The 16,879-nt window shown below is 48.1% G+C and overlaps 1 protein-coding gene across 1 annotated transcript in view; it reads left to right on the top strand.

Annotated features, from left to right (window-relative positions):
- ACVR1C (activin A receptor type 1C) overlaps positions 1-16,879 on the top strand; it is a 55,067-nt gene that overhangs the window by 30,465 nt on the left and 7,723 nt on the right. The window contains exons 3-8 of the mRNA XM_024114774.3: positions 1,174-1,419; positions 4,558-4,788; positions 7,146-7,313; positions 8,130-8,286; positions 9,988-10,112; positions 16,369-16,499. Of these exons, the coding sequence (XP_023970542.3) occupies positions 1,174-1,419; positions 4,558-4,788; positions 7,146-7,313; positions 8,130-8,286; positions 9,988-10,112; positions 16,369-16,499 (1,058 nt within the window). The remainder of the gene's footprint in view (positions 1-1,173; positions 1,420-4,557; positions 4,789-7,145; positions 7,314-8,129; positions 8,287-9,987; positions 10,113-16,368; positions 16,500-16,879) is intronic.

Here is a 16,879-nt window from a genome sequence, read left to right as displayed (position 1 = left end):
TTACAACTACAACCTATGAAGATGCAAAATTGTGACATTGCCTCTGTATTTGGAACTGGATTTTTTTTTTTTTTTTGAAACCAGAGTAGTATTTGCACTGATTCTGAGTAAATTAGAGAACAGATACATATTTTCCTGGAGTAAAAATGATTAATACATTGATCCAAAATAGGAGATGGAAATAGTGTTTGGGGAGAGAGATTAAATTTCACCTTACTTTTTACCTCATGGGTGACGATAATTTAATATAAACTTTTCTGCCCCCCTTACATGTGAATCTACATTAACCTGTGATGATGTAACTATAGGATATAAGTCTACAGTGCAATGTAAACCCTGGCTTAGTAGAACTCAAGTTACCTCATGTCAGGAATTGTTGAACCCTGGGTCCCATCCTGGGGTTCCAATGTCTACACTTCATTATGCAGGCCTGAGTCTAGCCACCCATTTCCAAGACTTTCTAGTGCCCTCCCAAAATGTGACTGCTCTAGTCCTTTTTTTGTGCAGTGCAATGTAGGAGAACTTGACTGTCCACCAAACTTGAGTGTCCAGAGGACCAAAAAAGTCAGCCAGCATAACTGTGGGATACTGTTGGTAGACTCCCAGAACACGAGTCCAGTGGGGCTGCATCTACACTGCAAAGCAATAGGGCTTGACTCAGGCTCTGGCTCTCCATCCTTATGGAGTCCTAGGATGCTGGGTCTGCGCCCTGGGTCAGTGTAATTTGTGTGTAGACAGAACTGGGGTTAGGTCTGAACCTGAGTTTGAACCCTGGGCTTCCATTGAAGTGTAGACATACCCATAGAAAGTAGGGCTTTTACCCACAGTCCATGGGGGGAGGGAATAGCTCAGTGGTTTGAGCATTGGCCTGCTAAACCCAGGGTTGTGAGTTCAATCCTTGAGGGGGCCACTTAGGGATCTGGGGCAAAATCAGTACTTGGTCCTGCTAGTGAAGGCAGGGGGCTGGACTCAATGACCTTTCAAGGTCCCTTCCAGTTCTAGGAGATAGGATATCTCCATTTATTATTATATTATTATTTATTGTGTATTCAGTAATTTGGAAAGACATTCCTATTGACTTCAGTGTATTTTGGGTAATGCCTTAAAAGTAAAATTTTAAAACATTTACAATACACTGTATATTGATTTGTTGTAATGTATTTTTTTTAAAAGCTTCAGAACCTTCAAGGAGACCAAACCTAGGACCTGTGGTGTTGACAGTGATAGTTACTGTGCCAGTTTGTATCTTGTCTATAGCTGTAATGCTGATTGTATATACATGTCAAGGCCGTCATTGTACATTCGGAAAGAAGAAGCGACAAAATATTGAAGAACCTCTATCTGAGTGCAACCTTGTAAACTCTGGAAAAACTCTTAAAGATCTTATTTATGATATGACAACATCTGGGTCTGGATCTGGTATGTATGCACTCCTAAGCACACTAAAACTTCTATATTTATTAATGAATAGCCAGGAGAACAGAATCACAACATTGTGTTCAGTTTTCTTAGTTCAATAGGCGAAGTGATGGCAGTTAAAGTTTCCACTGTCAAGTACAGTACTATTGGTTTGTGTGGGTATTCCTAACACTTAGAATGGGAAGTACTACTAGAACCTATAGTATCTTTCTCATGATAAAGAGATTAAAAAACTGTGCCCACTGCATGAAATGTATTGCCTTATGGAAAGAAATTTGTGTCATAGCTTTAGGAGTTTGTCAAGACAAAGTATTGCCTAAAGAGATTTTCATGTTCATCAGGGTAATTGCATGGTATGATGAGTCAACTGATGTGGGGATCTTGTTAAGTTAAAGTGATATGAAAAGATGCCACAATGCAAACTCCATACTTCATAATTATCATATTGGGCTGTTGGCTGTATGGGCCAGATTTCTGTAACTAGAATAGTTTATTTAGAATTGAAAATAAACAGTGCTTAAGAAAACCAGAATTAATAAAACATATATTTTAGACAGCTCTTTGTTGAGTGCAGTCAATAGACTTATGCCTTGTCTACATTGGGGATTTGTCACAGTTACAGCCATCTTTGGCTAGTTAGTTGTGTAACTATTATTGCAAACCCCTAACAGAGAGAAAACCAGAATATACAATGGTGCAGCTTAGCTTAGCTTTGCTTATTCATATTATAGGGTGTTCTTCAGTAGCTGCCCACTCATGGCTGTAACAGGGGGCAAATCTTGTGTGTAGGTAAGGCCACAGCCGTTATGGTGTAAGAGTGGGATACAGGGGTAACATGGAACAGCCAGAAGAAAGTTAATCTGAACCAAGTTAAAAATTAGTTGTTTAAACCTAAATGTCACTGTTTCTAAAAACAGGCCTTTGATACTATTCCTATGGAAAGATTGGAATACTTGGTACAAAATGTATTAACACATTAGAAGCATTCTTATGTGTATTTCCTACAAAAATATAGTTTTTCGTTGAGGTTAGTTGGATTAATGCTGCCAGAAGAGAGTGGATTTTTTGATAATTCAAGAGAAATCTGACAATAAACCAAGTGAAGCAGGAGTCACTGTTAGATGATCCAAACAATAATAGAATTTAAAGGTACTTTGTAAGCTTCTTCTTTTTGTATGCATGTTTATGTTTATCAAGGATAAATGTCCTAAATTCAAAGGTCAGTCTCATGATGGTGATTATTGGGTGTTTCTTGAGCAAAACAACCAAAACTGTGTTGAAATAAATATAGCTTTAGATTACTAAAACTGCTTAATTCTAGCTCCAAAATAAGACCAGTTTTTCATTCTTTTATTATAGGCGGGAGAGGTAGCACCTCCTATTATTAAGGTAGCCCCACTCTTCCCATTATAAGACCCAGTTTTTGGTTGCTTATAGCTTTTGCTCAATTTTAATAATTTTAGGCTGAAATTTTCCATGTTGGATATCTGGGTATCCATGCAGGCTGACTTATTTGAAAATTGTAGCCAAAATGGTTCAGCCATTTCCAAGAAGGCGTTTTTTTTTTTTAAAATGTGGCCCTCTTTATTTATTTTATTTTATTTTATTTTATTTTGAAAGCTCTAGCTCCCTTCTTCCCACCCTCCAGTTTGTAGCAGGGACTTAAAATTTGGCAGGGACATGGCCTTTATGTGAGGGACATGCCTTTTCCATCCCCTTCAAAATCCATCCTCATTTAGCTAAGTTTGTTTGCACATACTCAGAGACTTAGATTTTAGCTACTAAATTCTCAGGAGATTCTGTGTCACTGAGCATGCTATCCTCTGTGGCCAAGCAGGACTTTCCCTGCAGTTGCAGTTTTGGGATATGTTGCAGGCCATGCTCGTCTGGGCACCTGCACTGAGAGCAGGGAGACTGTTTTTCTTTTGCTCTCAATGACTTCCCTACTAGGCCCCTGCAACATGGAGGAGGAAGCTGCTTGATTTGAATACAGAGGGGACAAGAGTTGGACATGCCAGAGTGACAGGGGGAGAAAGTTGGGAGACGGAGTTTTGTAGGGGAGACTGGCATTGGAGCAGGGCCGGCTCCAGGGTTTTGGCCACCCCAAGCAGCCAAAACCAAAAAAAAAAAAAAAAAAAGTTGCGATTTAAAAAAAGCCGCGATCGCGATCTGCGGCGGCAATTCGACGAGAGGTCCTTCACTCCCAGGCGGAGTGAGGGACCGTCCGCCGAATTGCCGCCAAATACCTGGACCTGCCGCCCCTCTCCAGAGCGGCTGCCCCAAGCACCTGCTTGAGAAGCTGGTGCCTGGAGCCGGCCCTGCACTGGAGGCTGCTGGAGAGAGAAAATTTTCCTTTTCCCCACCAGGACACAACCAAGACCTTTTTGAAGATTTTTGTGAAAAATGAGGCAGGCAGGCAGACAAGCCCCATCTCCAGAATAGCCATCAGGTTGGTGGTTAGGGCACTCAACCAGGGATGTTGAAAAGGCAGGTTTAAGTCCCTACTCTAAATGAGGCAGAGCAGAGACTTGAACCGTTCTCTCTGTTTTTTTATGAGAAATTCCATCCCGGACATGAGAAACCTTTCTCTGTGAACATTTTGTTGCAGCTGGTATGTATCCATGAAAAGTTTAGGTATCAACGAATCAGTGTTTTCTGTTGAAAAGCCGTTTGATTGAAATATTACTGACCAGCTTTACTTATTTTTGAGCCAAATGATTTACTGCATCAGCATGCTGCTTCAGCATGTGGACGTCTGGAGTTAGTAACATCGCTAGGATAGTTTAGAGCAAGAAGTCATGCTTATCCCTATGTCCATATGTGGAAGGTTGCTCACATTCTTATACTAAAGATTCAACTGAAAAATCATAAAGAGCCATAACAATATACATACAGTTCAAGGAATGTTTCAGAGGTAGACTTACAATCCCTCACTCAGACAAGGATTGTGCATAATTCATGCCATCTATGTTTATCCACTTTTGTTAGTCAGAATTGGAAAAAATAGTCACAAGGAAGTGTGTGTATGTTACTTGTAAGGCCATGGTAATTACAACATATTAGAATATATGTTTTTAATTTGAATTTAATAATAATTGCTAATGCACTCTTTTACAAGTATCCTCATCTGTTCATTAGGTTTACCTCTACTGGTCCAAAGAACAATTGCAAGAACAATTGTTCTTCAAGAAATAGTAGGAAAAGGCCGATTTGGTGAAGTCTGGCGTGGAAAATGGTGTGGGGAAGATGTAGCTGTGAAAATCTTCTCCTCGAGGGATGAAAGGTCTTGGTTTCGTGAGGCAGAAATCTATCAGACTATTATGCTGAGACATGAAAACATCCTGGGTTTCATTGCTGCTGATAACAAGGGTATATAGTATTTCCAAACATAGTTTCACAATGTTTGTTCTCTGCACTATGGCAGCCCAATGAAATTGATTTTTCCACAACCTCTGCTCTAATTTGCTAAAACACAGGGATGTGTTTTTAATGATTTGAGGAGCTGATTAGGAAAATTAATTTTAAATCGGATCATTAGGATTGTGAGATCAGTTTACAATTTTTAGGTTGCAGTCCTGCATTAAGCAGACCTCTGAATCGGCATGGAGCCTTGAGGCTCTGCACAGATGCAGGGGTCTGTTTGAATGGAGTTCAGTGTGGGATCAGGGCCTCTCTGATTTAAGTGAAAGTTTAAATGAGTCCTATATGTAAGCGGGGGAATGGTCCCGCTATTGTGGGGAAATTTCCTGACTTCTGCACTACCCCGGTGAGGTGGGCAAGCGAAAGGATCTGAGTCCCCGCTCCCACTTCCTTTACCCAGAGGCCTCCCTGCCCTTGAGGGCTCCCCTTCCACTCTCCTGTCTGGCTGAGTCCTCGTAACCCCAACAAGGCTGGGCCCAGGATTCCTGGGGGGCTCGACCCCCAACCCTGCTGTGGTCACCTAGGACAGGGGCTAGGGTGTCCCCACTCCGGGGTACTCTCTTTACACTGGGCACCTCCCTGACCCACTGATTACTTCATACAATTTAAAGCAAATACAAGTTGTTTAATTAACAATTAATCTAAAGAAAAGAACAAGGAAAAATGGGAAAGGTTAAAGGAAAACACATCACCCTGCTCTGTGGCAGGGAACATCACAACCAGTGTCTCTGGAATGTCAGGGCAGGTCACAGTCTGCTTCTTGTAGGTCCTAGGCCTCCTTCTCAGGCCCAGGCCGTGCTGCCGAGACGCTGCGGGTTGGACACTTGCAATGGTGGTGGCCACACACCTCCGGGCTTTGAGTGGTGGGACCCTTCTTCCCAGCGTCAGCCCCCCGTAGGGTTAAGGTCCCCCTCCCGGTCTGGCCTGCAAGGGCCCTTGTCTGGGGGTGTCTTTCTGTGCTGGGCCCTTTGCCCAGGTTCCCCCTTGGCTGGCCCCACTTGCTCACCACACCTGGCTCTGTGGCTGCAGCTCTGCTCCCAGCACAGGATCTGCTTTCCCCGGGCTGCGTCTCTGGCTCTGTGGCTGCAGCTCTGCTCCCAGCACAGGATCTGCTCTCCCTGGGCTGCGTCTCTGGCTCTGGATCTGGCACGGTTCTGCTCTCCAGCTCAGCTTGGGCCCCTGCTCTCTCCTTAGCTCGGCCCCACTCAGTCTGACTCAGGCCATTCCAGTTCACACGGAGGACGGGACCCCCTCTGGCCTCCTGACTCCCTGATTAGCCCGCCCGCCCTGTCAATCAGGCTGATCTGGAGCATTGGCCTCTCCCCATGGTTCCTGGGGACTGTCAGTCTCAGGCTCCTGATTTGCCCTCGACCCTTCCCCTTTTAGTGCTGGGAGCTAGCCAACCAAAACACCCCCACTGAATGTTAGTAAGGGGGCAACAGTCCCCTTACATATATCTATCAGGTAGTTCATTAATTAGAATAATGCTTGGTAAAATATTACTGAAAGATTGACTATTTATTTATGCTATCAACTTGATAATCAAGCTGCATCAGTGCTTTATACCTTTCACTTTAAGCCATACATCTATAAAAATAGATCACTTTATATAGATACCTTCATAGCAGGAAAAGAACTAAATATGGCAATACAGCCAAGGAAGTAAAGTATGATATGAGAATGTCTTGAAATTCAGGATTGCTGTACAAATACCTTTAAAGATGAACTAATGTTTTTTACATTCCAAGAGCTACAAGAGTTGATGGTGATCTTGCTATCACTGCAGAACAATGAGCTGCATTTCCTTTGGTTCTCTGGTTTTTGGTACTGTCACCAGCTCTTGTGAGGGGAAACAGAGCACCACTCATTTTTGGTGGCCATATATTCAAAAGGACTTAGCTTCCAGAAGCTCCCATTATTCTGAGTGGGAAGACTAGTGCTAAGCACTTATGAAACTGGCCATTAATCTGTTGGGATCTCTGTGCTGTGTAACATACCAGATACACAATGCAAAATGGTTGCAGTGCAGCCTCCCTTCGTGGGTGTGCATATCCACTTTGAAATTCTGGAATTGAAACCACTTCTGTGGCATGGGGGCTAAAAAAAGAGTGATTAAAGAGGTGTGGTTGCTTTTTTTTAAATCCACTCAACTTGAAAATTCGGATCCTTTTGTTTATCTATCTATCTATCTATCTATCTATCTATCTATCTATCTATCTATCTATCTATCTATCTATCTATCTATCTATCTATCTATATGGGGCTAGTTCTTTACAATGTTAAATAAGATTATTTTCTTTTGGTAGATAACGGAACTTGGACTCAACTGTGGCTTGTATCTGAATACCACGAGCAAGGCTCCTTATTTGATTATTTAAACAGAAATACTGTCACCATTGATAGTCTGATTAAGCTGGCACTTTCAATAGCTAGTGGTCTAGCACACCTTCATATGGAGATAGTTGGTACACAAGGTATTTGTATTTCTCTTTCATATATCATTTTTAGGAAATATGAGTGGAAACTTTGGGTGGTATTTACAAAAATGCTTTAGCTTATTAGTCAGAAGGAATGGTAAAGACTTCTTTTACAAACAGTTTGGTATCTTAGTAGCTGTCTTTAAAGATTGTAAAATAAATTAAATAGAACCCTAAATGTAGACGGTGCTTTATAAATAGAGAGTAAGACACATTACATTTTTAGTGGTGCTTGCAGTCTACACAGCTGCCCAAACATCTAGCAGTACAAATTCTGCAGCACACTGAAAATAGAAAATTTTGGAGTGGCATAAAATTAATTTAATTTAATTTCAAACAGTGTAAGGAATATTATACTGTTTTTCATTTTCATTTCATTGCCATCATTTTAATTAAATTATACAATGGAGGTTTTTATTTATCTGAAGCTGCCACAAGTTCTCCAGTCCACTCCACTGGAGTCCCACAGAATCCAGGGGATTCTCCAGTGTTGACTAGTTTTTTTACATGTCCATTGGAGAACCTGGGATATAAGAGGCATGCACCGGCCAATGCATATCTGAGTAGAATAGAAGCATGGAGAACAAGATATTTTTGGTTCTTGAAACATGACTACAGTTTGGGAATAAAGGAAAAGTATGAACAAAAGATGCCTTCTTTAGGCTCCTCTGGTTAGCATTGGCACACATCCAGAAACTCTATTTTGTGCTAAATACAGCCCTAATTTTTCTATGTTGAGATGGGGGATGTCAGTAAACAAGCTATGTTTTAAGATTCACAATAATGCTTTTAGTTGCCTTTTTGTCTTAACAGGCAAACCAGCTATTGCACACAGAGATCTGAAATCTAAGAACATCTTAGTGAAAAAAAATGAAACCTGTGCCATTGCAGATTTAGGACTTGCTGTGAGACATGATGCTGTATTGAACACAATTGACATACCTCAGAATCCTAGAGTGGGAACAAAAAGGTAAGACATTTTAAATAGACAAGATAAGTATTTTTCCATAAATATTAGGGAATATCTTTTCAGTGTGATTTCCATTTCTGTGCAATTTCTGAGTACTGTATGAAGCAGGCATGCTGTCATAAATATACAGCTAAGAGTAGCATAAAATCCCAAGAAGCTCAAATAACCTGGTTGGCACCTGACCAAAAGCACCAATAAGGAAAGAAGATACTTTCAAATCGGGGTGGGGGGAGAACTTTAAGTATCTGGTTAATATGAATACTAAAGCTAGTCAGATGAAAGACTAGTTGTTAAACACCTTATCACAGGGTGACATTGGTCCTTTAAGTGGGAGCTGGGCCTGTGCACTTGTGCCTTATCAGCACACTGCAATTTGGCCAGGGCTAAGAGGGCACCTGGGTGTAGAGCAAGGAGAAAAGAGACCTGGTGAATCAGAGCTGCCTAAGTGGGAGTCAGGGGCATGGGAGAGATGTCTGTGGAAGGTCCCAGAAGGAAGCAGAAGGTGTTTCCTGGGGGAAGGCTGGAGGCAAGAAGAGCAGCAAGAGGAGTTTGCTGGCTGGCATCCCCAGGCCATGGCTGAAGGCAGGAGCCACAGCAGAGGGGAGTTGCCTGCCTGCTGGCTCTAAGCTGGAGAGCTAGAGCCGAGGCCAGAGAGGGCTGAAGGTGGGGGAGCAGCGGAAGAGCTTACCTGCTGACATCTCCAGGGCTGGAGTCAGCAGCAAGCAAGGGCGAGTGAGGGATGCTTCCCTGGCAAGGATGCTCCCATCAGAGAGGCTCTCTGGGGGTGGGTGGGGAATACCTGCTGGGAAGAGCAGGGTTGTACTCCATTTTGAAGGTCTGGAGTGGCTGTCATGGTACAAGGACAGAAGAGGGCTCACAGGGAGTCCAGCCATGGTCAAAGGGGCCAGTGTGTGGTATGTGGGGCATCAAGAGACAAGATGTCTGGAGTTTTAATGACTGCTTGCACTAGCATGAGAAATGTACTATATGTTTGGGACTTATATTTTGGACCATTTGTTATAACCAGCCCTAAGGAGGGTGGTTGTGTAGCAAGAGAGCCTGAAGTGGAGTTAGGGACTCTAAAAAGGGAAACTGAGGCAGGCATGCCTGTCATGCCGCAACCTGTTGCAGGAGGGCACTCCGGGCGGGGCTGCCACCTTATGCACCTCACATATCTTTAGGTCCTTCTGCCCATGGTGATTACAACCGCATTGCATCCTGTCAGCGCTCTTGGGGGTAGTAACTGCAACACGTTTGCATCCTTGACTGCATGCTCAGCTGCTACCTTGACTCTACTCTTTACTGTGGTTAGAATTCATTTTCATTCTCTCTCAAGTCTTTGGTACTTTTCCACACTAATTTCATTACATTCAATTAGTTTGTCTTGTAGAGCACAGTTTATTAATGAAAAGCAAAATAAGCATTGAGATGGAATATAAATGGAGGTAGAATAAAGCTCTTTGGCCAGTATAGCTACCTACCTCTCACACTTGCATGGCTATTAATCATTTAGCAACATGTAAGGATTTTCATCATAGAAAGTCCCTTGTTTGACACGCTAGTCAATGACACGCTGACGCTAGTCAATGGTAATTGGGGATGGCTCTCCAACATGTTGTTCCCAACCCTCTTTATGTCAAATATTAGAATCTTTGTTAGAACTTTTGTAAATTGTGCATTTGTGTGTAACTTGTTTTAAAGGTACATGGCTCCTGAAATACTTGATGATGTAATGAACATGAGCATCTTTGAGTCCTTCAAACGTGCAGACATATACTCTCTTGGTCTGGTGTACTGGGAGATATCACGAAGATGCTCAATTGGAGGTAAAATTTTTGGCTGTTTTGTGTTGCATTCCAGACTTGATAAAAATAATGTAAAGGATTTTAAAGGAAATATGTTCATACAATGTATGAACATCATTTTTAACTGAATTTTCCAGATTGTGGAAGGAGAAAGAGTTGTATGACTTAAAAATTTCCTGTTGAGCAATTACTGATATGATAGGGTTACCATATTTCCACAATCAAAAAAGAGGACAGTGGGTGGGGGTGGGGGAAGCTCTGCCCTAGCCCTAGCCCCGCCCTACCCACATCCACTCCCTCACACTTCCCACCCCCTGACTACCTCCCTCAGAACCCCCCCCTGCTTCTTGTCCCCTGACTGCCCCCTGCTGAGAACCCCCCACCCCTAGGACCGTACCTGTCCCCTGACTGCCCCGACCCTTATCCACTCGCATGGGTGGCAGGGTTGTAGAAATTTTGGTGGTGCCCAGAACCCACCCCCCCACACACCTGCCTAAGGCTCTGGGAGGGGGGTTGCGTGGGGGGAGGAGGTCTGGGGTGCAGGTCCTGGGCTGGGAATTAGGGTAAAGGAGGGGTGCAGGCTCTGGGATAGAGTTTGGGTGCTGGGTGCAGGCTCCAGGCTGGGGCAGGAGGTGGTTGTGCAGGAGGGGGTGAGGGGTGCAGGCTCTGGGATGGAGTTTGGGGGTGGGAGGCGGTGCAAAGGGAGGGGGTGCAGGCTTTAGGAGGGAGTTTGAGGGCAGGAGGGGGTGTGTGGGAAGGGGGAGGGTGTTTGGGAGGGAGTTTGGAGATAGGAGGGGATACAGGGGTGAGGGCTATGGGACTGAGGATGAGGGGTTCATGATGCAGGAGGGGGCTCAGGGATGGAGCAGAGGATTAGGGTGCGGGGGGATGAGGGCTGGGGCTGAGGGGTTTGGGGCGTTGGAGAGGCTCAGGGCTAGGATGGAAGGGCAGGGTAAGGGCAGCCTGTCTTCCCATTAGTGGATGAGGGATGCTAGGACCCGGGGGCAGCAGACAGCAGTTGCCTCTGGCTCTGGCAGTACAAGCAGGGAAGGGAGAGGCAGGCAGGGAGGGAAGGGGGTCCACAGGGATGACGACGCGCGGAGGGGGGGTGGCAGGTGGAGGCCGAGGACCCATCCAACACTCCCCCGCTCCCTGACTGCCCCCCCGGACTCCCCTTACCATTCTGCTCCACGTGTTTGCAAAACACGCTGCCCGGTGGGTCGGTTTGTGTGTTACACAGGGCTGCAGTCAGAGGGGGGGGGAGCAGGGGAGGGCTCTGGCTGCTGGAGGCCAATGGGAGTGGGTCAATTGGCCCAACTGCCCAATCAGCAGCCGCACTCTGCATGGGAGGGAGGGAGGGAGGCGAGGGAGAAAAAACCCCCGGACATTTTAACCTTGTTACCAATTCCTGCCGGACGGCTATTCAGAGATGCAAAATCCGGACATGTCCGGGGAAATATGGATGGATGGTAACCCTATGATATGAAAGAGTTAACAAGTGAATAAATAGCAGTTAATGCCTAGCTGATTTAATTATTCTGAAATATCAAAAGCAACAAAACATAAGTAAATTATTTTTCACTTCCCCTGTCAAAGAAACTAACGTATACAGTAGAACTCATTAGAAAACCAGTTCCTCCCATGCAGTTTCCCTACTGATCGGTTTCCAATCTGCAGGAAGTTTATCTTTCAAAATCTTGATCTGAAAAAACCCACAAAACTAACCTCCCATGATGATGAACTTGTGTGCTGGCAATATGAAAATAAGGGACTCATATTATCAGGGAATGCAATAGACCTGCTCACATTCTGTAGAGTTTAGGTCGCAAGGGTTGGCAACAAAGAAACCTCTATTAGTTTGGATTTTATATGGTTCTGAACCAAAAAGATGAAACTCCATTCTCTCCCCACTTCAGCCAGATCTTCTTTACTCCTGAACCCCATTCTCTCAAGGACCCAAGACCATTCACCTTATCTTTTCTTATCTTTAGTGTTATCTTTGTTATCTTTAGTGGCCTTCTTCCCAGGGCTGCCTCCAACCAAGTCTTTTTGGCCTATCTACTGCTGAAATCCAAAAGGTTTTCTGGTGAAGGGGGTGTGACGAACTGGGCCTGTTCTTACTGTGGTCTGTGAATGCTGACAGGGGAGTGTGGCTAGGATAGTCTGCATTGGGGGATGGGAGTCTGCCCGAAGGCGAATACCTGAGCGTGTAACATGAGAATCCAGGAAGGGGTTGGAGGCCAGGTGACACCTTGGCCCGGGAAACTGAACAAAGGCGGTGGGAGGGGTCGCTGAAGGCAGAGTGCTGGAAGCGGGCTGGAGAGATGGCTGGGAGGCAGAGATGGCTCTGACCCCCCCAAAGGGGGGTGGGCTGGGATGCCCTGGGACCCCAAGCTGAACCTAACTGAGGGGGGCCCTGTTGTCTGTGCCTGCAAGACCTGTCTTGGACTGTATTCCTGTCATCCAAATAAACCTTCTGCTTTACTGACTGGCTGAGAGTCATGGTGAATCGCAGGAAGCCGGGGGTGCAGGGCCCTGAGTCCCCCAATACTCCATGACAACTGGTGGCAGCGGCGGGATCTACTGCACCCCGTGGACGGCGCTTCCTGCAGTAAGTGACTGGGGAGCAGTAAAACGAAGGGGGATTGACAGGGACCAGGCGTGCTGAAGAGTGAGAGAGAGACGGTTATTACCCCTGGGAGTGTGTGACCAGCGAGAAGGACTTTTGCGGTAACAGGGTCCCCCAGGGGGATCGCAGCGAGTGGTCCCAGGGGCGGAGGAGTCTGCAGCTCGACCCTGGCAGAGAGGTGGTGACCTCGAGAAGGGCTGGCACACTAGGGGTCCCCCTGGGAACTGTGGGGAGCTGTGAGCACACAGGCCGGTGAGTGGCCAGCAGGAAGATGTATGCCAAGCGGCTTAAGAGCGACCTGGTGGAGCTGTGCAAGCAGAGGGGGCTGCGCATTGGGAGGCTCACCAAAGAACAGCTCATTGCCCGGCTGGAGGCGGAAGATCGCGCGAATGAACTGATCCCTGTGTCTCAGGGAAGCAGCCTGGCAAATGCAGCGCAGGCACCAGTGCCTGTCCCAGCTGGGAGTGGTCAGCCAGCTGCTGAGGGCTTCCTGAGACCCCTTCTTCCTATGCCTAGGGGAAGGGTGGGGAGGAGCCCAGCAAATGCCGAGGGCGCCGTGACCCCCCCGGCCAGCAGGGGATCCTCCCGGCGAAGCTCGCCGGCCAGCAGAGGATCCTCCCGGCGACGTTCGGCATCCGTGGAGTGGAATTGGCTGGAATGGGAGAAAGAGCTAAAACTGAGAGAGCTGGGGGATCGTGAACAAGAGAGACAGCGTCAGCATGAACGGGAGGAGAAAGAGAGACAGAGACAGCATGAAGAGAGACAGAGACAGCATGAACGGGAGGAGAAAGAGAGACAGAGACAGCATGAAGAGAGACAGCGTCAGCATGAACTGGAACTGGCAAGATTGAAGGGCAGCGAACCCCCGGCTGCGGTGAGTGAGGGGGGACCCAGGACTGCACGGAGCTTTGATAAGTGCATCCTGGCCCCACGCAAGGAGGGGGAGGACATGGATGACTTCCTGGAGGCCTTTGAGACGGCCTGCGAGCTGCACCGGGTTGATCCCGCGGACAGACTCCGGGTCCTTACCCCCTTACTGGACCCCAAAGCTGTGGCATTGTACCGCCAAGTGGAAGAGGCAGAGAAAGGGGACTACGAACTATTCAAAAAGGCCCTGCTACGTGAGTTTGGGCTGACTCCTGAGATGTACCGGGAAAGGTTCCGGAGTCAGGATAAAACTCCTGAGATCTCATATCTGCAACTAGCCGTCCGCATGGAAGGATACGCCAGCAAGTGGGCTGATGGGGCCCAGACGAAGGAGGACCTGGTCAAACTGCTGGTACTGGAGCAACTGTATGAGTGGTGCCCATCCGACCTGAGGCTGTGGTTGGTGGACAGAAAGCCAGAGAACCCGCGACATGCAGGCCGGCTGGCCGATGAGTTTGTAAAGAGCCGGTCAGGAGATAACAGGGAGGAGTCCCAAAGGAACAGTCCCACCACAACGCAGAGAGAGAGTCACCATGGGACCTCCCCGTGGGAAAATACAGAAAAACCCCATCAAAGGGGAACATCCGGCGTCAGGACCATCCGACCCACTCGGGGGGACCCATGGGACATGGGCTGCTACCACTGTGGCCAAAAAGGCCACATACGGGCCCAGTGCCCCAGGCTCAGGGACAGACTGAGCAGACCGAACCCACAGGGGTTGACTGGATAGAGACCCAGCCCGGCGAGAGGCAGCATTCCCAGGGAAGGGGGGCTGGCAGAGTACCACCTGCTAAGGAGGGAGGAGAGCTCCAGGCCAGCTCCTCTAGGGGGCTGGATGCTCCAGACTCAGGGTTTTTGGTTTATACGGTGGGCGCGGGGCTGTCCCTCCGGAGAGAGTACCTTGTTCCCCTGGAGGTGGATGGGAGGAAGGTCAATGGATACTGGGATACGGGCGCAGAGGTGACGCTGGCCTGGCCCGAGGTGGTGGCCCCAGATCAGGTGGTGCCCAACACCTACCTGACCCTGACGGGGGTGGGCGGAACACCAGTCAAAGTGCCCGTGGCAAGGGTACACCTGAAGTGGGGGGCCAAGGAGGGCCCCAAGGATGTGGGGGTACACCCGTATTTGCCCACTGAGGTATTGATGGGGGGGGGACCTGGAGAACTGGCCAAGCAACCCCCAAAGGGCACTGGTTGTGACCCGCAGTCAGAGCCGGCGAGGGGCACTGCGCCCTGGCCTTGGGGGGGGTGCCTTGCCTGAGGCGCAGGACCCTAACCTGGTGGGGAGGGAACGCCCAGGGACACGGCTCAGGGAGGCTGCAGCTTCAGACCCAGCGGGCGAGAAAGAGCAGGTGGCCATCCCTGTCCCAGCTGCTGAGTTCCAGGCCGAGTTACAGAGAAGATCCCTCCTTGCAGAAGATAAGGGACCTGGCCGACCTCAATGCGGTACAGACCATGGGACGAGGTGGCCGGAAAAGGTTCCTGTGGGAGAAGGGGTTCCTGTACCGAGAATGGGCTCCCCCAGGGAAAATGGAGTCAGGGGGGATCAGGAGGCAGCTGGTGGTACCCCAGAAGTATCGCCGCCAGCTGCTGTGCCGGGCCCATGACATTCCTCTCTCAGGGCACCAGGGAACCTGGTGTACCCAGCAGAGGCTGCTACGGAGCTTTTACTGGCCTGGGGTCTTTGTTACTGTCCGACAGTACTGCGGATCCTGTGACCCCTGTCAGAGGGGGAGGAAGGCCTGGGACAAGGGGAAAACAGCTTTAGGACCCTTGCCCAGCATAAAGGATCCTTTCCGGAGGGTGGCCAAGGTTAAAAGGGCGGCTCTAAACCAAGAGAGCCCAAAGCACAGACCTCCAGACTGGAGCGCTGGGAGAAGACCACAGCCCAGTTGGAACCCCAGAGGTATGGGGGTGGGAAAAGGGCACAGGCCGCATAAACCTTCCCACATGTGAACTGCGAGGGCCATCAAGCACCCCCGACCTAAGGGGGGGGCGTGAAACTGGAGGGGCCTGGTGTAATTCTCACCAAGGAATGGGAGGGATGCGGGGGCATCCATGGGAACGGGGGTAGGTTCGAACTTCCCCGGGTCACTGGCTAAAGTGACCCTGCTCAGTTCGGTCTCGAAGGGGGGAGATGTGACGAACTGGGCCTGTTCTTACTGTGGTCTGTGAATGCTGACAGGGGAGTGTGGCTAGGATAGTCTGCATTGGGGGATGGGAGTCTGCCCGAAGGCGAATACCTGAGCGTGTAACATGAGAACCCAGGAAGGGGTTGGAGGCCAGGTGACACCTTGGCCCGGGAAACTGAACAAAGGCGGTGGGAGGGGTCGCTGAAGGCAGAGTGCTGGAAGCGGGCTGGAGAGATGGCTGGGAGGCAGAGATGGCTCTGACCCCCCCAAAGGGGGGTGGGCTGGGATGCCCTGGGACCCCAAGCTGGACCTAACTGAGGGGGGCCCTGTTGTCTGTGCCTGCAAGACCTGTCTTGGACTGTATTCCTGTCATCCAAATAAACCTTCTGCTTTACTGGCTGGCTGAGAGTCATGATGAATCGCAGGAAGCCGGGGGTGCAGGGCCCTGAGTCCCCCAATACTCCGTGACAGGGGGTAAAGTTCTTCCATCTCCTAGAACTCAACAGGTGTATCTAAATGAGTAAGCACAAGGACAGTGATGTTTAGTATGGAACCTAGTTAGAGATTATTGTTTCTTTTTCCTCTTGTAGGAATCATTGAGGAGTACCAGTTGCCTTATTATGATGTTGTGCCTTCGGATCCCTCAATAGAAGATATGAGAAGGGTAGTTTGTGAACAGAAACTTAGACCAAATATCCCAAACCAGTGGCAAAGTTGTGAGGTGAGTTCCCTCCCCCCCCCATTTTTAGGAGAATATTTAAATGTATTCTTTAAGGCTGAGATTTTCAAAGTAGCCCAAGGGAGTTAGGTGCCAGACTTCCATTGTATTTCAATGGGATTTGGATGTCTAGCTTTTTAGCTGGCAGAAGCAAGGGGCTTTTGAAAAGCGTGGAAGAACTTAAATGTGCAGGTTGGGTCACTCTGGAGCCAGTCGCTAACCCGAACCCCTCTCTCTAGTATATGGGAAGGCAGCAGGCCTTAGGGAGGTGGTTAGTCCTGCCTCCGCCTTGTGTGCACTCTTGTACCCCTTTTCCCACTCCCCCCACAAATACCCACTGCTGGGCATTGTGTGTCATCCCCTGATACCCATTCAAAACTCCT

The sequence above is a fragment of the Chrysemys picta genome, chromosome 11, assembly GCF_011386835.1.
Source record: "Chrysemys picta bellii isolate R12L10 chromosome 11, ASM1138683v2, whole genome shotgun sequence".
Taxonomy (NCBI): domain Eukaryota; kingdom Metazoa; phylum Chordata; order Testudines; family Emydidae; genus Chrysemys; species Chrysemys picta.
This window is presented reverse-complemented; position numbering and strand designations above follow the sequence as displayed.